Here is a 26,074-nt window from a genome sequence, read left to right as displayed (position 1 = left end):
GCAGATCGCTTGCCACACCATGTACTTTTTGGCAAACTTGGATAGTTTCTGCTTGCGAATCTCCTCCGGAACGCTGAATTTGTCCTCTGCGGAGAAGAACAACAGGCTCGGCAGCTGACGAAAGTCCGCTTTGACGTAGGTTTCGTCGTCCATTACCAGGCAATGCGGCTTCGTCAGCATTTCGGTGTACAGCTTCCGGGCTAGCGTCTTCCCCACCATGTTTTGCCTTTCGTCGCGGTTAGGAGCCTTCTGAACCTTGTATGTACGCAGGCCCTCCCGCTGCTTGGTCCACTGGACGAATGAACTTGACAAATTCAGCTTATTGGCGACATCCCGGACCGAACTTCTCGGATCACGTCTAAACTGCTTAACTACGCGCTTGTGATCTTTTTCACTGACGGAGCATCCATTTTTGCCGTTCTTCACCTTCCGGTCGATAGTTAGGTTCTCGAAGTATCGTTTTAGTACTCTGCTGACCGTGGATTGGACGATTCCCAGCATCTTACCGATGTCCCGATGTGACAACTCCGGATTCTCGAAATGAGTGCGCAGGATTAATTCACGGCGCTCTTTTTCGTTCGACGACATTTTTCCAAATTTACGAAAAATTGACAGTGAAGCATGGCCAACGTGATCTATACACTCTTATCTGATTATAAGCGAAAGCTGAAGATATAATTCCTAAAAATTAAATTTCTACAGCGTTTTTTCTGTGATGCAATTTGATGTGACACACCCTTTAGTCATGTTTTATCTCTAGAGTAATTTATAGAGAGCTATGATATTCACGAGCAACCAAGTATTTCTCCTCATCTTTGAACCAGCGTTTGATTCAGCAAACTAACGCACCAAACAAATGAATCATGGCATGAACCCGAATAGTCGACATTGAAATATCGAATCATCGAGGTACAATCGCAAACTTGTCATTCTAAAACATACGCATATATTAGGCTGTCAAAAAAGTCCTGCGGTATTTCCGCGAGGTGTCGTTGTAAGCGCGTAGTTCTAGTTAAATTCATTGTATCGAGTCATACTATAGCTTGTTGGAAAGGTATTTTTGCGCGCTATGATATAGTCCTTGACAGTTTTGTTTGGTTAAGTCGTTCGTGAGTTATAGTGTTGCAAATATGGAGCAAAATAAAGAGAAAATCCGACATATTTTACAATACTACTATGACAAAGGCAAAAATGTATCTCTAGCTGCCAATAAAATTTGTGCAGTTTATGGACCCGATACAGTTTCCATTTCCACCGTACAACGATGGTTTCAACGTTTTCGTTCTGTTGTAGAGGTCGTCGAAGATGCGCCACGCTCCGGAAGGCCTGTCGTCGAAAATTGCGACAAAATCGCTGAATTAGCCGAGAAAGACCGGCATAGTAGACCGGCGTAGCATCGGCCAAGAGCTGGGGATAAGTCATCAAACCGTTATTAACCATTTGAAGAAGATTGGATTCACAAAGAAGCTCGATGTATGGGTGCCACACACGTTGACGCAAAAACATCTTTGACCGTATCGACGCATGTGAATCGCTGCTGAATCGCAACAAAATCGACCCGTTTCTGAAGCGGATGGTGACTGGCGATGAAAAGTGGGTCACTTACGACAACGTGAAGCGCAAACGGTCGTGGTCGAAGCCCGCTGAAGCGGCTCAGACGGTGGACAAGCCCTCATTAACGGCCAGGAAGGTTCTGCTGTGTGTTTGGTGGGATTGTCAAGGAATAATCTATCATGAGCTGCTTCCCTATGGCCAAACGCTCAATTCGGACCTGTACTGCCAACAACTGGACCGCTTGAAGGTAGCACTCATGAAGAAGAGGCCATCTTTGATAAACAGAGGCCGCATTGTCTTCCATCAGGACAACGCCAGGCCACACACTTCTTTGGTGACGCGCCAGAAGCTCCGGGAGCTCGGATGGGAGGTTCTTTTGCATCCGCCGTATAGTCCGGACCTTGCACCAAGTGACTACCACCTGTTTTTGTCCATGGCGAACGAGCTAGGCAGTCAGAAGTTAGCCACAAAAGAAGCCTGTGAAAATTGGTTATCCGAGTTTTTTGCCAATAAGGAAGCGAGCTTCTATAACAGGGGTATTATGAAGTTGGCATCTCGTTGGGAACAAGTCATCGAACAAAACGGCGCATATTTGACTTAAAACAGATGATTGTAACTAATTTTATGAACAAATGAAAATTCAAAAAAAAAATACCGCAGGACTTTTTTGACAGCCTAATATATCATACATTGTATTAATTTTACCTACATAACGTTTAAACGTCCGAAATTATGCAACCGACATAACTTTCAAACGCCCGAAATTATGCAACCGACTTGTCTCTTATAAACGGGAATGAACTCTGTCACGTCACGGCGTTTATTTTTACACGCAACTGTCCGTGACAATGATGATAGACACATAAAGATTAAGTGAAGTGTAAGTGACGTGAAAGCGTATGTGACAGTGATGTCCGTGATCAGGCCTAATATTCAAAATGTTAGCAAAAAAGCTAAGTACGAAATTAAACTTACTTCATTCCGCGTGACTAGCTTTCACCATCTAAAACACAAATGACAAATATACCTGTTTTTCTCCGTAACATGACAGTATCGTGGTATTCATAATAACAAAATAGAATTTCTTCAGTTTTTTCCTCAAAACCGGAAGAATGTCCACGTGGACAACAGGGGGAGGGGTATAAGGAATGTCCACGCTTGTCCACGGTGGAGGAGGGGGGGGGGTATCTAAAGGGGCCCCTTAATAACTTTGAGATGCTCACGAAGCAATAGAGCGAAGCTCCGGCCAATTTAGTGGGTTCATTTTTCTGGCACGAAATCCACGTCACGACGGATGAACTCTTCTGGATTCTACACACACGGTGACAGCCGTAATAAGGTTGTATGCAATTCACTTCGTTTTCGCCATGAAGTGACGTTCGTGATCAGGCCCATAAGCGATGTTTTGATGTGGAAATCAACAACGGAACCACCAAGACTACATGAATGGAGTTTGGAAGAAACCGAAAAGCGATACGGATTAATTCTTGGGTAATGTTAGTGAAAAGCTCAAAGGACAGGAAAACACGACTTCTAATGAATCCAATTAGCTTTATTTTTACAAAGCCGATCGTTTGAATTAATATTACAATCAAGATAAAACAAGATTAACGTTACAGTTCCGGTAATAGGCAATAAGCATTAAATATAGTGGCAATTCAATTGTTTCCTTGATCCGAGAAAATGCAAAAAAATGTCCACGTGGACAGGAGGGGAGAGGTTTAATAAATGTCCTCGCTTGTCCACGGTGAAGGAGGGGGAGTCTAAAATCATGCTTTTCCTGTCCACGTGTTATGTGGACAGCCCCATATTTGAAAAAATGGTTCCCTTTTTCATTAATCGCGATTACTTTGATAATTATTCGATGTATCCATATTTTGATTTTTCATTATTCGATACCAAATTACTCGATTACCATTGCAGAAATTCGATTATTTGAATTAATCGAACGATTAACCGACGTCTCTATCTGTAGCGTCTCCTGCAATTTTCAAAGTAGCATAAAGGTACAACTTTGTTTTGATCTGAATTAGCGTCCTTCCACTCGGCTCAAAACGTATTGGATGGGTACGACACTAACAATGTGGATTTCGTGCCAGAAAAATGAACCCACTAAATTGGCCGGAGCTTCGCTCTATTGCTTCGTGAGCATCTCAAAGTTATTAAGGGACTGTCCACATACCACGTGGACAGAAAAAAAGCATGATTTTAGACACCCCCCACCCCCTCCGTGGACAAGCGTGGACATTCCTTATACCCCTCCCCCTGTTGTCCACGTGGACATTCTTCCGGTTTTGAGGAAAAAACTGAAAAAATTCTATTTTTTCGCTTAAATTTCATTTGAAGTTTGTTTTGATTTTCTATTCCATATTTTTATTGATAAAAATTATAGCCTTACCAATGGTAACGATTTGCCTCGAAATCTTAGATTTTTTCCAACATTGTCCGGGAGTTCATTATTTTCTTCCGAATTTCATTTACTTTATCTCCATATCCATATCAAAATATCGATTGTGAACTTACTCTCGAGTATTTTCATTTAAGCTGACTGGCTGTTTGAGTTTTCAAAAAATCAAACAATGAAATCAAGCATATTGTTTGAAAACAGAATTTTCTCGTCTAAACATCAATGACTTTCGCTTTTACAGGTTCGGTAGTGCCTGATAGCTATAATGAACCTAGTAAAAACAAAACATCTGCAGTATCATCGTGATCGATGATTTCGTTGACCTACAACACTTAATTGATAAATCATGCTGAATATTGTCCTGAAAAATTCGTGCCGATTCTAAGGAAAAAACCCAAAGCATATTTTTGTAGACATACATCTTTTCGATCATAGATGCACCGTTTTTTCCTGAATATTTCAGCATCCTTCATACAACTTGAGAATTCCATCCTCTCAGAACTTATGCTATGCAGTAAGTTGAAGCTCTTACAAGAATCTTAACAGTTGATAATCTGAAGATGCAATATCTGGTGAGTAAGGCGGGTGGAGTTTTAGAAGTACCCAAGAAGCGTTCTGGATCGTTGACTTTAATTCGTTCAGCTGCTAGCAGTACTTGTTGGAATTCATCGAAACTAGTTGCTTGGTAGGAGCTCATGATACAGATCTTCTTCCAGTCCTACCAGACCCAGCCATAACTTTCTTCAAGCAAAAACCTGCTTCGGGGTTCCATTCACTTGCTAAGTTTTTTTTTTAACTCAACATTCTTGTTAATGATTTGCCCTTTACAATTCGCTACAAATATGTATTTTCGTCGCGTTCATGAAACGAATCGCAGATTGAGATAAATCACTTCAAGTGTTTTTCGGTACAGTAAACCCGTATTCCGGAATCCGGTCGGATTTGAAATTAGCACAATGTTTCGTTCTTTAAGAGGGTATTCTAGTCTAGAAATTTAAAAAAAAACATTTTTTTTTCATATCTCTTTAATTCAGACTTTGAAGAATATACCATAGAAAAGACTTCTCGAAAATCTCATTATTTACCAAGTTATAGCCATTTTAATGATGCGATATCTTATCTAGTACGGCCATAACAATTAACTTCAAACGCGTTTTTCTCGAAACATGTTTTTTCCAACTGGCTTACACGATATCTCAAGTTCTACTTATACGATCTATGTTTATATAAATACAATCTGTATACATACATCTCTCTATCGCATGAACCTATAAAAAAAATCATAATTTCGTAGCTTTACTATTTTAAAAAAATCAAGAAACTTGAAAATAAAAAGTTTCAAACAGCATTTTTTTCTTCAAAGGGCCTGGCCGGGTAAGGGAGTAAAAAGTGCCCCCAAACCAATGGTCTTGTCTAGAGCAGGTATGGACGGCGATCACACTTGGCGACCGCACTTTATATCTATGCGCATTGTATATCCCTCCTGACCGAACACGAGAACGTGAACTTATCGAGATCCATTGCCAGTCAATTTTCTCCGTTCTGGAAGTCGCTAAAGCAACAGATGAAATCATCTTGATGGGTGATTATAATATCCCAGGAATCTCGTGGAAGAAATCACGCAACGGTTTCCTTTATCCGGATCTGGGTCACTCAGCCCTCCATTCCAATGCGTCTTTTATGCTAGATACTTATAGCTTAGCCACTCTCTCGCAAATTAATCACGTCACTAACGAGAACGGCCGTAGCCTGGATCTTTGCTTTGTGAGTGCGCAGGATACAACCCCATTCTTATGCGAGGCTCCCGCTCCTCTCGTGAAACTTACACCTCACCACCCACCCTTGCTGGTTGCCGTTGGCACAAAACTGTTACAGGATATCAATATTTCACCTGTAGTCGTTTCTAACGACTTCCGTAATGCTGACCATCGTAGTATCAGCCAGTTGTTCTCTAGCTTCAATTGGGGCGACATATTAGATACCGCTAACGTCGAGTCTGCAGCTGTAACATTCTCCAACGTCCTGGCATATGTCATCGATAGACATGTGCCAAAGAAGAAGTGCCTCTATACGTCCCGAAAACCATGGCAAACACGAGAACTTCGACGAATGAAATCCATAAAGAGGGCCGCATTAAGAAAGTTCACCAGATACCGCACACAAACTCTTCAATGCCAGTATGCGATAATTAATTACGAATACAAACGTGTCGCGAAACAATCTTTCCTGAATTGTCAGCGTAGAATACAGAGGAAACTCAAATCCCGCCCAAAACAATTTTGGAATTTTGTCAACGAGCAGCGCCATGAAGCTGGCCTGCCTTCGCCTATGACGTTCAACGAAAATGCGGCCTCTACTCAGCAGGATATCTGCAACCTATTCTCAGAAAAATTCGCCAGTGTTTTCACCGATGAAACATTAAACGACGACTATATCAGGCATGCTGCTAGCTACCTCCCCCGTTCTAACCAAACTCTGAGTAGGTTCGACATCAATACGGAGATGATTTCAAGGTCATTCTCAAAGCTCAAAACGTCGTTCAACCCGGGACCCGACGGTATTCCTTCAGCTTTTCTCAAAACGCACATGAATGACCTATTGATCCCGCTGATCCACATATTTCAACTCTCTGTAGCCACCAGTGTTTTTCCGACCTGTTGGAAACTATCGCATATGTTCCCAGTCCATAAAAAGGGAAATAGACGAGATATTAACAATTATCGCGGAATCACTTCGCTTTGCGCTTTGGCAAAACTATTTGAGCTCGTTATTTTGGAACCGCTAGACGCTCTCAGCAAACCGTACATAAGTACTGACCAACACGGATTCACGACGGGCCGCTCCACCACCACAAATTTACTGTGCCTCACTTCTTACATCACCGACAGCATGTTGAAGCATGCCCAAACGGACGCTATTTATACTGATCTGACTGCAGCCTTCGATAGATTAAACCACTGTATAGCTGTCGCCAAACTGGACAGGCTTGGGATTAACGGCAACCTTCTACAATGGTTTCAATCATACCTCACTGGCCGTCGACTAGCCGTCGTTATAGGTGATTGCCAATCCCCTTTTTTCGCTGCTACGTCTGGTATACCACAAGGTAGCCATCTGGGCCCCTTGATATTTCTGATATACTTTAATGACGTAAATCTGGTAATTGAAGGTCCACGGCTATCATATGCTGACGATTTAAAAATTTACCTTCAGGTCAGCTCGATTGAAGATTGTCGCTTCCTTCAACGACAGATGGATGCTTTCGCCGATTGGTGTATTCTTAACCGAATGGAGGTTAACCCCGCTAAATGTTCTGTCATCTCGTTTTCGCGCACGAGACAGACCATATTGCACAACTATGTCCTGTTCGGCACGGAAATTGAGCGTGTCAGTGAAGTCAAGGACGTGCAACTCTCTTTCAAACCGCACATCACATACATGGTGAATAAAGCATCCAGAACTCTGGAGTTCATCTTCAGGATTGCTAAAAATTTTACCGACATCTACTGTCTGAAATCCCTCTACTGCTCCCTCACTCGCTCCATCTTAGAGTATGGTGCAGCTGTTTGGACTCCACACTACAAAAACGGTGTCGAAAGGATCGAATCAGTTCAACGAAGATTTATAAGATATGCTCTGCGTAGATTGCCGTGGACTGACCCCCTCCGATTACCGAGTTACCAGAGCCGATGTCAGCTGATCAGCTTGGAAACTTTGTTGGTTCGTCGAGACACAGCCAGGGCTTTGATGATAGCTGATACCTTACAAGAACGCATCGATTGTCCCGGTCTTCTGGAAAAAAATAATTTCAACGTTCGACCTCGGGCTCTTCAAAATAACTTGATTTTACGATTGCCCGCCCTACGTACAAACTATGGCATGTTCGGTGGATTAAATGGTGTACAAAGACTCTTCAACAGGGTAGCCATGCTGTTCGATTACCATTTATCCCGAACGCTTCTTCGTCGGAGATTTAGCTCTTTTTTTACAGAACAAACAGTCCCGTGATTATTGTTTTTAAGTGTATCTTTAATATGTGATGACTGTAATTTGATGTAATTAATTGTAATACGATGTCATTTGATTCATGTTTAGATTTAAATGTAGATTTAGAATTTTATATATCCTTAAGCACATCATTGGGGCCCTTACAGCCCGTTGATGAATTGACAAATAAATAAAATAAAATAAATAAAAAATAAAAAAAAATACACAGTACAAAAAAATGTTATAGATTTTCTGGCATTTCGAAATTTTGAAAAAAAAATATAACTTCGATACCCACTCCTGCTCAAACTTTCATTCCAATGCGTTCGTATGTGTCTTTTTTCTACAGGAGGCGTAATTTTTCCTGAATTTTTAAGAGCATTGTGTGACACAAAAATACTTTTCTTCATCGTCTGCATTATTATTTTTATTTTTTTGTAAACGATTATTTTATTGTATTCGTGGTTTTCAATTGAAAGATTAAAATAAAAAAAAACAAATCGGATTTGTTGTCTCAAAAATATATTTTTTTTTCAAAATTTCGAAATGCAGAAAATCTATAACATTTTTTTGTACTGTGTATTATTATTTTTTTATTATTTTATTTTTATTATTAGATATTTGAAAAAAAACAGCTTGAAGATATTTATCAATCTAGAAAATCCGCAAGAGCACATTTAAATATGAATTAGAGTAGTACTGAATCTCTAAATCCCAAAAAAAAAAATTTCAAAATTTAAATATTTTTTTAGTACTAAAATGTTTTATGAAATATTTTTTTGATAATTTTTCTTGATATACCGTGGTAAGATGCACATTCAGTATTTTTTTCAAATTTTTATCTCGGATCTATTGTGGATGGCGTGAAATAAACGAAAAAGTACGTTTTTCACTATAGATCCTACGTCGAACCACATAGGGGTTCAAATAAATCCCCAAAATTTCTTATTTAATATCCTTTACAATATTTGCCATACAACTAGTGATTTGGTTTGGGGGCACTTTTTACTCCCTTACCTAACCACTCTTTGGAAATATAAAAAAAATATTTTTTGATACCGTGCAACACTGAAAAAAATCTGAAAAAAATCACACATATCTAGAAAAGCCGTAGAAACACATTAAAATATGAATTAGAGTAGTACTGAATCTCTAAATCCCCAAAAAAAATTTTTTTCAAAATTTCAATATTTTTTTAGTACTAAAATTTTTGATGAAATTTTTTTTTTGATAATTTTTTTTGATACACCGTAGTAAGATGCACATTCAGTATTTTTCTCAAATTTTTATCTCGGATCTTTTGAGGATGGCGTGAAATAAACGAAAAAGTACGTTTTTCACTATAGATCCTACGTCAAACCACATAGGGGTTCAAATAAACCACCAAAATTTCTTATTTAATATCCTTTACAATATTTGTCATACAGCTAGTTTTGGTTTGGGGGCACTTTTTACTCCCTTACCCGGCCAGGCCCTTTCCACCATTTTGTCAAAAAACACGTTTTTGATTTGTCCGAGGTTCATGCGGTTAGTGGCATCTTTACTGATTCAGAATCTGTTCGATTTGTTTGTTTCAGATAACCAGAAGGGCTGGAATCGTGTACGCCATGGCATAACTTTTTTTTGGCACCCCCTCACTTGATCAGCTTCTAATTGTGAATACAACTTTTTTAACTTTTTTTAAACTTTTATTTGACAGACTGTTCAAGAGATCTTCCAATGCATCCAAAGATTAATACGTTGAGCTGGTTGAGCCGAATAAATGAGACTTTCTAAACTATGGTTTATGTTCACATAACGTATATACATAACGTTTTGTTTTTTTGTGTCCCGCGTTAGACCTCTGACCATCTGGTCACTTTAACGAAGAACAACATCATTGCAAGAAATAGATCTCCAGAGACACGGCCTGTACACTCATGGAAGAATTTGTTGTTCGTTTCAATGTTCAGAAATCCTTGAGAGTTCTCGAAAAAAGCAAAAGCTGAATTCAACCCGCACTGAAGTCGTGATTTTTAATACTACAAAAATCCAACATTCTTTGTGTTCTTGGGTGTCTTTATCTTGACAGATTTAATGGCCCTCTATTACCGATTGGAATAAATTGATGGATCCTAGCTCATGTGCGTTACCTTCAGAATATTTTTTGCGATATTCCAATTTTCCAATTTCCAATTTTTAAAAGCGACGAAGATAAAAAATTCTGGCTATATTAGTCTAGAATTAGACCAGACGTCACAGAGGAAGCTGTACGCGTCATGACGAAAGCTAACCTCGAAACTGAGTGTGATCCATCGGTATTCAAGCTAGTTCCGAAAAGAAAAGACACTAACACGCTTTCATTCGTCTCTTTCAAAATTGGATTGGATGAATCGCTTAAAAGTAAAGCACTTGACCCTGCAACATGACCTGAAGAATTGATGTTTAGAGAGTTTGAAGATACTGCCGCAAATTTTCGGTTCCCGCTGAGGAGGAAAACAATTACTTCGCTAGTTCTTCAAGAAGATTCATCTCCAAACAACCCAACCGCGAATCTGAGGTGATTACTTCTACCCCGGGACGCAATAAATTGAGCATACTGGAAGCCCCTAATCCCCCCTCCACAGTCGAGACTCTCCTGCCAGCGATCTTCAGTCGTCCCGGTCCTGTGTTTGGGTGCGGAGATGGGGTCTTCTACTGTGCTTCCGCAGGCAAGTACTCATTCGATTCGTTGACAGTACTCCCGATAATACCAGTCGCTTTCAGTGCTTCTACGTCAGAGGAATTTCTAAACCAACACCGAAATTTTATGATTTTTTCGAATCTGCCCAATCTTGCATCTGTATCAACCTCTTCAATGTTACCGGGATGCACGCCTGCAAATCTAATGGAAGTCCCGAATCCTCTCGTCACAGTCGAGTCACTCCAGCCAGCGATCAACAGTCATCCCGGTCCTGTGCACGATGTTGGTGAAGGGGTCTTCCAAGTCCCTACCTCAGGCAAATATACATTTAACTTGAACGTCTCCCTACCGGTAACGCACATTGCTTCCAGCCGATTGACGACAGGAGACTCTGATGTACCCAGTTCGGTATTTGAACCGAAAGTATGTTTGCCCCGCCGCATCTTTTCTGTGTATTATCAGAATGTAAGAGGAATACGAACCAAGATTGTGCAGCTACGTTTGCTGCTTTCCAGCTGCGATTACGATGTGATTGTGTTGAAACTTGGCTTCGGGCAGATATCGACAGTGCTGAAATCTCATCGGATTATAAATTTTATCGTTGTGACCGTAGTGTGTTATCAAGTCAACACTCTCGTGGGGGAGGTGTACTTATCGCTGTTAAGGATCATCTCAGTTGCGAGGTAGTTACACTGTCAAACTGCGACCATCTGGAGCAAGTGGCTGTTTGCGTACGTTTGCAACACAGATGCCTTTACATTATCGCTATCTACCTTCTACCTAACTCGTGTGCTGATTTTTATTGTGCACATGCAAACGCAGTGCAGGATGTTGCGAACCGTGCTTCTACTGAAGATATAATCGTATCTGTAGGTGACTTTAACCTCCCAAATTTACGCTGGCAGTTGGATGAGGATGTTAACGGCTTCATTCCCTCCAATGTTTCTTCGGAGCAAGAGCAGGCACTTATTGATACTATGTTTACCACCGGATTGCAACAGATTAATCGATATGCGAATGTGAACGCCAGATTACTCGATCTCATTTTTATCAGTCACCCAGGTATACTTGACCTAATAGAACCGACGGAACCTCTGCTGCCCATCGACAATCACCATGCGCCTGTTGTGTTGCTTTTGGACGAATGCAGCGATGATTTTACTACACAAATCGAGTCAGACGATAATTTTTTCTACGATTTTTATTCCTGTGATTTCGGACAAATTAAAGTGGCATTGGCGGCCGTTGATTGGGATTCGTTACTACTATCTGGATCTGTGGATGGAATAGTAGCAATATTTTATGACAAGCTTTATTCGGTGCTTAATGACTATGTACCACGGAAAAGACGAACATTCTGCACTTCCAGTAAACCGTGGTGGACCTCAGAGCTACGACATCTTCGTAATGTCCTCAGGAAGTATCGTCGCCGTTTCTTTATTTCAAAATCTGAGAGCGACCGTGAAAATCTCCGTGGAATTGAAATGTCGTACAAATCAATGCTTTCGTCCGACTACGATGACTATTTATCAAGGATCCAAGCCCAGCATGAGGCAAAATCCATCGCGCTTTTGGAACTTCGTGAAGCAACGGCAAACTTCAACTCGCATCCCACGTAACGTCAACTTCAAAGATGTCCAGTCCCACACGAATATGGACGCTGCTAATCTGTTTTCTATGTTTTTCGAGAGCGTGTTTAGCAAAGCGTCACCTGTACCAAGGAGAGATTGTTTTGCTCACATTCCTACGCACAACATAAATCTGCCCATCGTGCAATTTTCTATGAGTGAAGTACTGGATGCCTTAGAGGATCTGGATATCAAAAAGTGATATGGCACAGATGGTATACCACCCTTGTTGTTGAAAAAATGCTCCAAAGAACTTGCGAATCCAATTGCTCGAAAAAAATACTAAACGTGTCCACGTGGACATTATCAAAACCCTCTCCCCCCTCACCGTGGACAAGCGTGGACATTTTCCGTAACGCCTACCACCCCCCCCACTCCCTCCCCCTAAAGTTGTCCACGTGCTATGTGGGCAGCCCATAAGGACACGCACAAAATAAAGCTACAATTGTATATCCCTCAAACGAAATGATTACCGACGCTTTAATCGAACCAACAATGATGAGAAAGTTCGTGCCGGCTCAGTTGGATTCAGCATTCATCCAGAGGAGGAGTGTTGGTATAGGATGAATGCATTGTTTTCGGATGGCGAGTAACTGGTCCCGAAGCAGTTTTTACAGCTTTGAATAGTGAACAGCTTTAAGATAATTTAGTATATCTCATCCTATAAAAAATTTAATAATTTTCCTCTTTCCCAATCTTTAAATTTGGAAATATATGAAAGTATCTCAGTTTTCGTACTTCAATCTTCGATTTTCACTTCCAGAATGCTCTAGCAATTTCACGCAAAATTCACTCAAAAGGAGTTCGCTTTCTGGAGTTGACGATGCTTTAATAAAGGGCGAACACGAAATTATTGCGACACATTCAACAGGGCATAGCTTTTTTACCATTGGGTAAAAATCAACCAAATTTTGCACACTTTCTCATTGATGTGTATTGTCTACATGCTGTCAAACTCGAAGTCGTGTTTTTCGATTCAACGAAAATGGAGGAGAACCAACGCGAGTCGAGAGAACAAATTCTTTCCAAACACCTGGAATTTCCTGACCTGTCGCACCGGCAGTTGGGAAAAATGTTGAACATTCACCATTCAACCGAATCCAGAGTGTTGAAGCGGTTCCAGGAGCGGTTGACGTTGGACCACGGCAAAGGAGCTGGAAGAAAACCGGGACCGGAGAACAAAAAGACGGAGGGAAAGGTGAAGCGGATGATAGAAGCAAATCCCAACGTCTCAAGCCGTGATTTGGCTAAAAAGATCGGCATGTCGCAGAGCTACGTCCAGAATGCAAAGAAGAGAGCTGGACTACATACATACAGGGTACAGAACTTCCCAAACCGCGATGAGTGGCAACAATCGACGGCTAAAACTCGGGCACGGAAGCTCTACGAGAAGATGTTGACAAAATATGGCTGCTGTGTGATGGACGACGAAACGTATATAAAAGCCGATTTTAAGCAAAATCCGGGGTTGGAGTTTTTCACCGGCAAGAGCAAGTTCGATGTGGACGACAAATTTAAGAAGAAGAAAATGTCGGAAGTTCGCCTCCAAATATCTCGTTTTGCAGGCCATCTGCTCTTGCGGACTGAGGAGTGAGCCTTTCGTGACAAAGGGCACAGTAAATGGCGAGATCTACAAATCTGAGTGCCTCGAGAAACGCCTTTTGCCGTTCTTGCAGCAGCACGACGAAGCTCCGCTATTTTGGCCAGATTTGGCATCATTCCACTATTCTAAAAGTGTCCTGGAGTGGTATGAGGCCAATTCTGTCCATTTTGTTCCATAGGACATGGACCCGCCAAACTGTCCGGAGCTGCGCCCGGTGGAGCAGTACTGGGCAATAATGAAGCGGGAACTTCGGAAGAGCAAGAAGACAGTCAAAGACGAGAAGGACATGTTAAGAAAATGGAAAAAAACGGAGAAACTGGTACCGGATGACACTGTAAAGACTTTGATGGAGGGCATCAAGCGAAAATGCGTTCAATTTTACACTCAAGGCTCCATCGATAAACTTTTCTTTTGATTTTTGAAGTAAATATATAATATGTATGAAACTACCCTAAAAATTTGGTTTGATTCTAAACATTATAAGAAAATTGGCATGACATTTTTGTTGGTAGAACAACGAACGACCCACCTTGTGCATTTGAACATCTTGTGTATGCGCACGTTGGCATCATAGTAAAGCGAGAGCACACCATCAGCCTTCTGCTGTGTGCTTGAACAATCATGTTCATTCAAAAGTTAGAACGCGCAGTGAACACATCTAATTAATAAAACTTTTATTCATCCGTTTAATTATTTAAACTTGGCCTTTTTCATTCCACTGGAACCTCAGTCCAACAGGTTATGGGCCCAGTTGTCGTGGAAAGTGCATAAGTTTTGGTGTTATTTTTAAACGTGATTGTGGATTTTTTTTTCTCCGGTATTAGCCGTGTGCAAAACGCATTAAGACTTTGCAAGTGAGCCTTGTGTACTTGTGAAAAACAAGATGGCAGATACAAAAGCAACAGTCGAGAAGTTAAACGACGGAAATTACGCGGTGTGGAAATTTAAGATGCGTTTGCTTTTAACGAAGGAAAAGCTGCTGAAAGTGGTAACTGATCCGAAGCCAGAAGCCGTGGATGCGACTTGGATCTCAAATGATGAGAAAGCGCAAGCGGTTATCGGTTTGGCAGTGGAGGACACGCAGCTAATTCACGTGATTGAGAAGCAAACGGCAAAGGAGATGTGGGATGCGCTGAAAGACTATCACGAACGCGCATCGTTGTCCAACATAAGTCACGTTGTGCGTCAATTGATTACCATTAGAATGGCGGAAAATGGTAATATGGCTGAACACATGAAAGAGATGGCGACTCTTCGTCTCCGGTTAGTGGCGCTAGTGGAGGAAGTGAGGGACAACTGGTTCGTCGCGTTGATGTAGTCCAGTCTTCCACAATCATATGACGGTTTGATCGTTGCATTGGAGAGTCGACCGGATGCAGACCTCACAGTGGACTTTGTGAAAGGGAAACTGCTTGACGAAGGTCGACGTCGTGCTGAAAGTGTCAGTGGAATTGTCAATGAAAAGGCACTAGTGATAAACACCGCTAAATTGAAGAACAATTTGAAGAAAGAACAGTTGTGTCATTACTGCAAAAAGGAAGGACATTTTCGGCGGGACTGCCGTAAATTGGCGCAGGACAAACGTGAGAAAGAGAAGACGGATTGCCAGAAAGCGAGTTTGGCTGTAAAATCGGGCGCTAATGTTGAAGAGTGCTTAGTGGCAGGTGAAGCTAGTGGTGCTGGTTTTTGGTACTTAGATTCTGGTGCAACGGCTCATATGACGAGTGATGCGTCGTTATTGAATGCTGTGGATAGTACCAAAGCCACGTCGGTTTGTTTGGCGGATGGAAAATCCATCAAATCAGCTGGAAGTGGTACGGGAAAAATGACTTCATTCAATGGTGATGGAGTCCAGGTTAATGTGAGACTGGAAAATGTGTTACACGTTCCATCTCTCGCTGGCAACTTGCTGTCGGTGAGTAGAATCACAGACTTAGGTTTCCGGGTGCTGTTTGGAGAAACGGAGTGCCGTATCTTGAAAGGAGAGGAAACAGTTCTAGTTGGTCAGCGTAAGGGGGGATTGTACCACTTGAAGCAAGCTCCAGAAAATGCGTTTCTAGTGGATCCGAAACATTCAGACTTGTGTCGTCATTTGTGGCATCGTCGTTTCGGACATCGTGACGTTCAAGCTGTGGACAAAATAGTGCGCGAAAACCTGGGATATGGTTTGAAAATAGCAACTTGTGGGATACAAACGATGTGTGGTCCATGCTGTGAGGGGAAAATGTTCGGGAATCGTTCCCAAAAGTGTCGGACAAAAAGTCTAGAGCAGTGGGAGATTTGGTGCATAGTGACTTGGGCGGTCCGATGGAAGAGGAAACACCTAGTGGTAATCGATTCTACATGGTTCTAGTAGACGATTATAGTCGTTATACGGTGTTGTATTTGTTGCGACGAAAATCGGACGCGGAAGAGAAAATTCGGGTTTTTTTGCAGTCTAGTGAAGAATCAGTTTGGGTATTATCCGAAGAAAATTCGTTCTGACGGTGGTGGCGAGTATATAGGTGGCTCGTTGAGAAAGTTTTTCGCCGGGTGTGGCATAATTCACGAACAAACTGCACCATATTCTCCACAACAAAACGGTGTGGCCGAACGGAAGAACCGCTCTCTTGTTGAGATGCTGCGGTGTATGCTTGCGGAGTCACGGTTGAGCAAAAAGTACTGGGGTGAAGCGATTTGCACTGCGAACTACTTGCAGAATCGTTTGCCTTCAACTACAATATGCAAGACACCGTTCGAACGTTCTGGAATGGGAAGAAGCCTTCATATGGACCTAAGAGTCTTTGGATCAGAGGCGTACGTGCATATTCCCAAAGAAAAACGACGCAAACTGGATCTTAAAGCTGAAAAGCTGACGTTTGTAGGCTATGCAGACGGTCATAAGCGTATCGTTTCTTGAACCCTGAAACGGATATGATAACGATCAGTAGAGATGCAAAATTTCTCGAACTGTTCGATGCGAACAAGGTTGTTCAGGGCCAGGGCCAAGAAACAGGAGGAGATTTGGAAGTACCACTGACGTTACCAGGCAATGAGTCTACCGTTGAAACTGGTGTTACCTCAACATCATCCGAAGGAAATTCGGAGTCCGTAGAAGAAGTGATGGATTCGGAAGATGGCTGTGATCCGAGTGATTCGTTTTACGACAGCGCTTCTGAAGGAAACCAATCGTTTCATGGTTTTCCTTTAGACGAAGTAGCTCGGCGTTCGAAGAGGTCTACGAAAGGTGTCGCTCCTGTGAGGCTGATTGAGGAAATTTTCGCAGCGTGTCCCCTGAATACAGAGATAATTGAACCAAGTTTTTTCAAAGAAGCTGTAACTTGTGAACAGAAGGAAAGCTGGAAAAATGCAATGATCGACGAGCTGAAATCTCATGAACAGAATGGAACATGGGAGCTTGTTAGCCTACCTGCTGGGCGGAAAGCGGTTGGTTGTCGCTGGGTGTATAAGCTGAAGAGGAACGCAGCTGGAGATATCACCAAATATAAAGCTCGTCTAGTGGCTCAAGGATATTCCCAAATATACGGAGTGGATTATGACGAGATTTTCGCACCAGTACGAGTCCTTCTAGCCGTTGCAAGCAAGAAGGGAATTAATTTGAAACATTTTGATGTCAAAACGGCCTACTTGTACGGTGATTTGAACGAAGAAATCTTCATGAAGCAGCCACCTGGATACTCGATGAAAGGGAAGGAAAATTTGGTATGCCGTCTGAGAAAAAGCATTTACGGACTCAAACAGTCCGCTAGATGCTGGAATCAACGATTGCATGGTGTTCTTCTGGAAATGGGATTCAGTCAAAGTGATGCTGATCCATGTTTATACACAATGCTAGTTCATGGGAAACGTGTATATTTAATTGTGTATGTGGACGATATTTTGGTGGGTTGCGAAGATGAAGCGGAGATTGAAATAGTGTACACGGTTCTGAAACGAAATTTCGAAATCACCAATCTTGGAGACCTCAATTACTTCCTGGGATTAGAAATCGATAGTGAAGATGGGAAGTACAGTATTTCGGTGCAAGGATATATCGATCGTGTTGCGGAAAAGTTTGGACTCCGCGATGCGAAGCGAGCGAAGACGCCCATGGAAGAGGGTTTCCCGAGCACGGAAGATAAGAGTCCTCAATTAACAGACGGGACGGGTTATCGGAGTCTCGTTGGAGCGCTGCTGTACATTTCCGTATGTGCTAGACCGGATGTAGCAGCCAGCGTGGCGATATTGGGCCGGAAAGTGAGTTCGCCAACGGAGGCGGATTGGGTGGCGGCTAAACGAGTTGTACGTTACCTGAATTCGACAAAAGAGTGGAAATTAACGTATAACGACACTGGTGGAGAATTAATTGGCTATTCGGATGCTGATTGGGCCGGTGATGCAGCTACAAGGAAATCAACAACTGGTTTCGTCTTCCACTATGCCGGTGCGGCAGTATCGTGGGTAAGTCGGAGACAAAGTTGCGTCACACTGTCTTCGATGGAATCCGAATATGTGGCGCTGAGTGAAGCAAGTCAAGAACTGATTTGGCTTCGAAACTTGCTGAAGAATATGGGCGAACAACTGAGTGATCCGGTCAAGGTGATGGAGGACAATCAAAGCTGTATTCAGTTCGTCAGTTCGGAAAGAAAGAATCGTCGGTCCAAGCACATCGAGGTGCGAGGACATTTCGTGAAGCAGCTGTGTGATGATGCTCTATGTATTGCATTGCTCCTTCATAGAGGTTGTTCCAATTGTCCATCTTCGAAAAGCATTCCGAAAAGCCTCAGAGTGATCACAATTGGTCATCGAAGGATCACAATTGGTCATCGAAGCTTAAGGATATCACATTGATAGAGTTATTTGTAGATTTGTGGATCTTGTTCCGTGCCGGCCACGTGCACGTGCATCGCCAAAAAAAACTATACTTACAGTATTGCCACTTCCCGATGATACAGTAGCCAACCTTATGGTATCCAACCGCAATCATAATCGAGGCGGAGATAAGCGTCCCGAAGAAATCGACTACCATCCATGGAATGAAAAACTCGTGCCTGTTTCTCAGTGTTCCAATCAGCAGCCCGAGACAGCTAAGGACGAAAATTGCAGCCAAGGTGGTCCCAATGTACAGCATGCAAAGAGTAACTAGAGGGGAGAGTAGAAAAAACAATTAATGCACCAACAAAAACGACAACAACAAGCAAAAGTTCTACTCACTCGAGGCTAGATTGGCAGCCGACTTGAAACGCAGCTGATTCATTGTCTCGCCTTTGGCATTGGTGGGAATGTAAACATACTCCTCGCGCTCCTTCTGCTCGGCGATGTCCACCTCAAGGATTGCGATCATCTCTTCGGCATGGGCCAGCCCGAGCAGCATTATAAACAGCAGCACATGAGCGACGAGCTGTGCAGAAAATTATTATGTCAGCATATTTTTTTTGTGAATTTGTACTATTTTTCGTTTGTCAAAAAACCTACCACTTTGTAGATGGCAATCAGGATGGTCGATATTCGCAAATATTTGGGAGACACAGGCACCGTCACCACGTCCCAAACTTTATCGATTAAACGCATTTTCACCGTTTGTTCACTTTTCAAGGTTCGCTTTGTTCAAAACTTTGCAAGGTCGACCTGCGACGGTGTTTCGAGAAAACACTTCCGTTGGGTCGTTCCTTGGTCCGCCTGCAGCAGCACGGACAGGCTCAACGGTAGAACTCGGTATTTTAGAAAGTACCACCTTGATAGCAATTTACACCGCCCGAAGAATACACACAACAAGCAAGAACGTTAGCCTACATCTTAGCGAGGTGAAAAATTGTGCGACTGGAACTTTTCTGCCGTGTGCAGCCGAAAGGATAGAGAATTGCACTCAAGGCAGGATTCTGCGCGATAGATAATCATCTGTTTCGACTTTTATGTACGGGAGAAAGTGAGAGAACTGTAAGGTGATCGGAGTAATTGTTGACCATCAGGTATCTTTAGTTTGGGATTTCCTAATAGGATATCGATTAATTGCGTGACTTTCAAACTAGCAGTTAATTATTTTATCAAATTTATAAGTTAAAATTTTTTTCCGTTTTTTGGCATCTCTATGTATAAAAATGGATTTCTGTCTGTCTGTCTGTCTGATTCTTATGGACTCGGAAACTACTGAACCGATCTGCCATACAAATGAAGCATACATTTCTGCATAATTCAAGAACTATTCAAGCAAATGGAACCAAATACAGAACTGGTTACGGATAAAATGGCCCATACAACTCAGGTCTAAGAGCATTCAAGTCAATTTGTTATGCCCAGGATTTTGGCAAGTCTAAATATTCTTTTAAGTTCAAGTTACAGTTTGTACGAATCTAAATTGAAGACAAGGATAAATGAAAGAAATAAAAAAATCAAATAAAGACTTTCCTTACCGCGTGGAATAAGGTACGTGCGATCAACACATTCGCGGTTCCCATGCTGACCTTCAGTGCTGGAGTGGTCGAATCTTGCAAAACTAGTCCTGCGTCTTTGTGTCCAGGTAGTAAACGAGGTACATTAACCATTTTTGATTGTACAATGTTTTGGGAACGTTCCAACTCCCGTCAAACCGTCGGAACTGAAGCATCCAACTTAAGTTCAGCTTAAATTTTGGAGCGACTCATCGTTGTATTGGATGCTTTTTTGACAACATGACGCTCATTTCTCACTGACAGTTTCTTCTTTCGTCCTGGACCCTTTCTTTTGCCATATTTTGCGAGGTTTTTAAGAAAATTTTAGACAACACAGTAACTATGGTCTACTTCTCTTGCAAATTTCCAGATCCCCCATCCTGTTCTTTGTATTTGTGTCACAATTGATCCATTGTCGTCATTCGTCAAGAGAGGCTCTACATGAAACGCGTGGAAAATTAATACTCGAGGGTGTCGTATCATTATGAAAAGTAATGTACAATAATAGTATACGTCAAGAACGACCGACGAGTCATCATCATCGATGTCCCTGTTCAACTGAACCAAAATCATGTCCCGACAATTTCCTGTGGAACTCAAGGATCTGTGGGGAGTAAGGGAGATCCCAAGAATTGTTCCAGTCATTCTCTCTTGAATTGTAACTATCCCTAAGGCGCTTCTGGTTGCACTTAAGATGTTGAACATGGAAAAAGATTGGTTGGCATCCAAAAGTCGGACATCCTTAGCATCTTCGCGATTGTCTGACAATTCCTTGGTCAGGACTAGACAGCACGAGCATGCAGATTCGTTCATTCCGCAGAGCAAATTCGCCTAGTTAGGAGCTATCCTAACTCCACCAAAACTCTGCCTCTTTGGCCATTGTCTCACTTCGCACGCCGCGCAGAATAGGCCTGAGAATACACCCATACCTCGCTTTACGGCCTAGATACGTTCCACGAAATTTGGCCACAAAGCGAAAAGCCGTATAAGGAGTCAATTATTATAATACAAATTCATACATATTCAATCAGATCGGTTCCAAATTTTAAAAAACTATTTGTATTTATCATTCAAAATGTATTTTTTTGTTCATTTAAATAAAAAAAAAATTGTGGCTCTGGACCTAAGGGCACGGACGGGATCTTGACATAGGACTATGGTTGTGTGTGATAATTTTTATTTTTTTGAATTGAGTTTTTTCATTGTTGAAAATCTGTAATAAGTCCTGAAAAAAACCGTTTTCTGTATGAACTAGAATCCAGAACCACATTCTGTTCAAAAATGTACACAAAAATACTATTAAAACTATTACTACCCTTTTGTTCTGTTTATTCAATTATGCAGGAGAAGACGAAGAATCATAGTGTATCATTTTTAAACACAAGTCATGATCTACATGAATATATGCCTAATCATAAAAATAATAATAGCATTTTCTCCTTCGTCGCCGCGTTGTCCGGAACATTGTTTGTAATAACTTTATATCCAGGTGATATATATTGAGTTTTTTATGGTAATGAGTGCTCTCTTGGGAAGTTCGTGTAGCTGGTGAAGTAAATTGATCTCATTGGGTGCTAAGTTCAGCTTATATATAGGAAAGGGGAAGGAGAATGGGCATGTGTATTCGAGGAAGTGAAATGGGTTTCTTAGGAACACTTATTGGGGAGCATGATATCGCAACTACTCAAGCTATTATAATCTGATATGCGTTAGTATACTCTTTCGATCTTCTAAATCAGCAGCCAGTTAAATTCATTAATTGCATTTTTTTTACATAATCAAACAACATGCAACATTGTGAGCTAGCGCCAGTATTTAGGCAAAAAGATTGCTCGATGCGTCGGGAAGAAAGCGAGTGATTAGTGTAATCGAAAGAAATCCTACCCAATTTAATCGTCAAATTGCGAGCTAACTTTTTTACTATATTCACTGTTCATGTTTCAAGCTAATTGCTGGATAGTTGATCCTTGCGAACAACTTATGTCGCAATAACGATTTTTAGTGAATTGCGTTTGAAAACTCCTAATGAATCGTTACCCCCCTATATAGAAATCAAAGACATAGTCCTATGTCAATACATACATATAATGTTACATTAAATATGTACCAAAAATCAATGGATGAATACATTAGAGTGTCAAGAACACGTTTGTCTCAGAGTTAATTTTTGACAAACAAAAAAAAATGGGTGGGTTATATCTAAGACATAACCGTAAGGTTGACGTGGGACTATCGTTGGCGTAGTAATCATTTATTTGTATTGATTAAATTATTGATTGAATGAAACAATTTTCGAATTCAATTGAATTCAATTGAATGTATTTGCAAAGCGGATTCCCTCATGCACATTAGTGTAGAAGTCCGTGTTAGGGAAACACATTTCTTTGTGAACAAAAGTTCCCCTAACTTGCATGTATTTGCAATGCCAATCTGCCAATGCCAAACAGAAATACCCCCAACTTGAATGTATTCGCAAAGCGGATTCTCCCAGGTACATTGATTTTGAAGTCTGTGTTAGGGAACATATTTCGATGAGAACAAAAATACCTCCTGCTTGCATGTTTTTGCAATGCCGATTTCTCCAGGCTGCATGGTTCTGACGTCTGTATTAGGGAAATCATAAATCGAGCCGATTAAAACGAGGCAGCTAGGGCGTTTAGATAACGCTTGACATTTCACAGGTATTCAATTGTTTATCTCATGAAAAATAAAATTTTGTTCATTGTGATAGATGCGTAGAAATATTTCCTACCAATTGATGCAAACATCTTTCCTATTAAGAAATGTTATATAGGTATAAGTAAATAAGTAAATGAGTAAATGAGTAAATAAGTAAAAGAGTAAATGAGTAAATAAGTAAATGAGGTATAAGCATTCGAGATCTTGCATTTTTCCTGCATGCTCTGTGTTTAGGTTTTCAATTCACCCCCATATACTCCGGTTAGACGTAGTCCCACGTCAAAAAATTTCGTGCAATTTGAAGCCATAATTTTTTTTTGTAAACCCCGATTTCGAATCATGTATCATGTAAACCCCGATTTCGAATCATGCCGTTATAGCGAAACATTTTAGGCCGTAAACCGAAAACGTGCCTTAATTGAAGAGGGCCGTTTTAGCGAAATGCCGTATGAAGAGCGCCCTATATGGGTATGGGTGTACCACACAATTAAATGGGTGTACCACACAATTAAAAAATTAGAGCTACCTTCACCATCTCTTCAAACGTGCAGAAGGAAACTTCTCACCTTTTCCAAGTATGTTTCATGTACCTAGCATTTGTTCACTATTCAATTTTATCAGTATTTCATCATGACTGTTTCACACCGTAAGACAGTATTGAATTCAAGGAGTCTTTCGGGAACGTTTCAGAATATATCCTCGAAGAAAGCATTTTGAAACATTTTGTATTGTTTATTTTTCTGGGTGTGTGCTGTTTTCTCATATTTTTTTCGATTCATCCAGCGCGTTTTTTTTTTGTTCTCAATAATTCACTTCAATAGTTTACTCTAAAGTAAAATAGCACTACAACATCCGCTACGATGATATTCTAAGAGTTTTTTTTTGTGTATTCTTTGCATCTATGGTGGTAGAGTAGGCTTCGTAATAAAGTTTTTTTTTTCATTTAATGTTATTTCTAGCTCCAGCTTAGCTGTTGGTGTGTTTCAATATGTGTGTTCGTGTCGTCTGCTGGTATATTTTGTTTGATTTTTTTTCTATAATCTCGAAAAGTGCCTGACTTACCAACTTTAGAATAATCTATGTTGCGTTTAACTCCTCAGTGTTGCTGCAGTGTCAAAAACGACATCAATCCCGCATTCATACACACGCGCGCGCACGTACACTCACACGCATGCACTTTCACTATTGCTTCTCTTTCCCGCTGCTGCTGCTGCATCTTTTCTATTAATTCGCTTGGACCTTTACAATGCTGGAAAACTCTAATATTGTGTTCTTTTTTAAATTTATTTATTTGTTTTTGTTACGTGCTACGAGCGTATAATGAGTAGACTTGCATGTGTGTGTATAATATTGTGTTATGTTATGTGTGCAGTCTATGTTGGTTCTGTTATTTAAACGGCCTACATTGTTAATATTTGTTTTTTTTTCTATGCGCTACCCGCAAAAGAATTTTGTTTTGTTTGGGGCATTTTTACTCTTCCCTATCCTATTGTGAAAGTACCCGAATCGTGTGAATGAACGCGTGTGGTTCGCTGATAGATGCAGGTATTTTGCTTCTGATAATTGTTTTATACAGTGGTGGTTCAACTCTAAAGCGTGATGGTAATACGTTGTGTTAAGGGTAGATGTCGTTTCGTTTAGAATTATTGTTTAGCTTTTTTTTTCTTGATACTATGCTAATTTTTGTTGTTGTTAACATTTGTAGTTTGTTCTAAATAGGTAGCGTTCAACAGGTTCTCAATCGCAATGGTGTATGGTGTAACTCTATTCCCTAACACGGGTAGTGACTACTAATAGATGGTTTCCATGTTTTATATCCCTCTACATGCTCTCTACCAAGGTATGTGTAAATATACATCTGGAAGACTATATAACAATAGATTATAAATGAAACGATGCTTCTGTTTTTTTTTCTCTTTCAAAGATATCTACCGATTGAAATCTGCAACAGCGCGAAAACGTACGGATCGTTCCTAGTGAACAGGCGAAATGTTTGTGTTTTTCGTTCTTTCATATTTTTGGCACATTTTCAAACCATGAGCATCTTCGATGCCCTCGCTGAAAGCGCTGCTTCCAATGAGATCAACATTTGAGTACTCCCTAGAGATAGGCAACAGCTGACAAGTAGCGTGATGTATGCTTGAACATGCGACTTATCTAGATAAGTTTTTTTTACTCAGCACTTTGGTTTGTTACCTCTGCCGAGTGATAATGATTGTTCAGTGCGTGATCAGATTTAAACCTAACCTTAACAGTAACGTTTCTTTTGCTCTACAATATCCGAGGTTGGCTTTCTGAAGAACAAAAAAAAACAACAAAAAATATTAGTTTAATAAAGAATATTTTCGTTTCTCTTACAATTCCATTGCGAGGAACCGAATTGGTTTCCTCTGATACGATTTTCTCCGCAACTAGCATATAACTAACTACTATCCATCTAAACCTATCTTAACACTGTGCTAACAAACAAATTATAACCATAGAAGAAAAAAAAACTTAACCATAACATTGAAATCATCTCTTCGCTCACTAAAAACTAGATCCAAGTAAGCTCATGTATGTAGAATATCCCAACTAACAAATAGGCCTACTGTGCTTCCACAAACCGCTGCCGAAGCATTCGCCACTAACTAACAATGTACTTCTCTCCGTCTATTGGCACCGAAAAAGCGAAGCGAAACAAAACACAGGATATTGCAGGCCTTCCACACAGCGTTCGTTGCTTTTGAGCCGAAAGGGGGTGAAGAACTTGATTAAAGTGTGTGTTTTATTTGTTTGTGTGTGTGCTTTTTAAGCGTCGTTACGCCTCGTTTTTTTTTTGATTATTGTTAACGTACAGCTTTCGCGAGAATGTTTTGGTTGTTTTTGTTTGAGGCCACTTTTCTGCTTTGCTTTTTTCTCACTTTTTCAACATTATAACTTGCATTTTCATTTTTTGCCTCTCGTTCTCTTTTTTCCTGTTCTTGATTGTATGACTCACCATTATTATATACTATGTGGCTATGGTAATAGTTATTGTAGCAATAGTTATACAGTAGTAATAGTAGTAGTCGTAGTAGTTGAAGTACTAGTAACTAGTAGCAAAAACTTTCCTAACCCTAGTAAAAATGAAAGGCGCGAGTGACTAAGTTCATTCATTCTGTTTCA

The 26,074-nt window shown here is 40.8% G+C and overlaps 2 protein-coding genes across 8 annotated transcripts in view; both read right to left on the bottom strand.

Moving 5' to 3' along the window:
• The window catches only part of LOC129776611 (uncharacterized), a 43,877-nt gene extending 24,199 nt beyond the window's left edge, over positions 1-19,678 (bottom strand). Inside the window, exons 1-3 of the mRNA XM_055782348.1 lie at positions 19,296-19,678; positions 19,035-19,221; positions 18,750-18,962 (exon numbers count right to left, since the gene is read on the bottom strand). Of these exons, the coding sequence (XP_055638323.1) occupies positions 18,750-18,962; positions 19,035-19,221; positions 19,296-19,391 (496 nt within the window). The 5' untranslated portion in view covers positions 19,392-19,678. The remainder of the gene's footprint in view (positions 1-18,749; positions 18,963-19,034; positions 19,222-19,295) is intronic.
• Positions 19,679-25,249: 5,571 nt separating this feature from the next.
• LOC129780622 (ras guanine nucleotide exchange factor B) overlaps positions 25,250-26,074 on the bottom strand; it is a 212,261-nt gene continuing 211,436 nt past the window's right edge. For all 7 annotated transcript variants that reach the window (XM_055789090.1, XM_055789092.1, XM_055789091.1 and 4 more), the window contains one exon: positions 25,250-26,074. This exon is cut by the window's right edge and continues 6,070 nt beyond it. The gene's annotated coding sequence lies outside the window, so the exon portion shown is untranslated.

Source organism: Toxorhynchites rutilus, chromosome 3 (genome assembly GCF_029784135.1).
Source record: "Toxorhynchites rutilus septentrionalis strain SRP chromosome 3, ASM2978413v1, whole genome shotgun sequence".
In the NCBI taxonomy this organism is placed as follows: Eukaryota; Metazoa; Arthropoda; class Insecta; order Diptera; family Culicidae; genus Toxorhynchites; species Toxorhynchites rutilus.
Note: the sequence above shows the minus strand (reverse complement) of the source record. Positions and strands in the feature narration are given on the sequence as shown.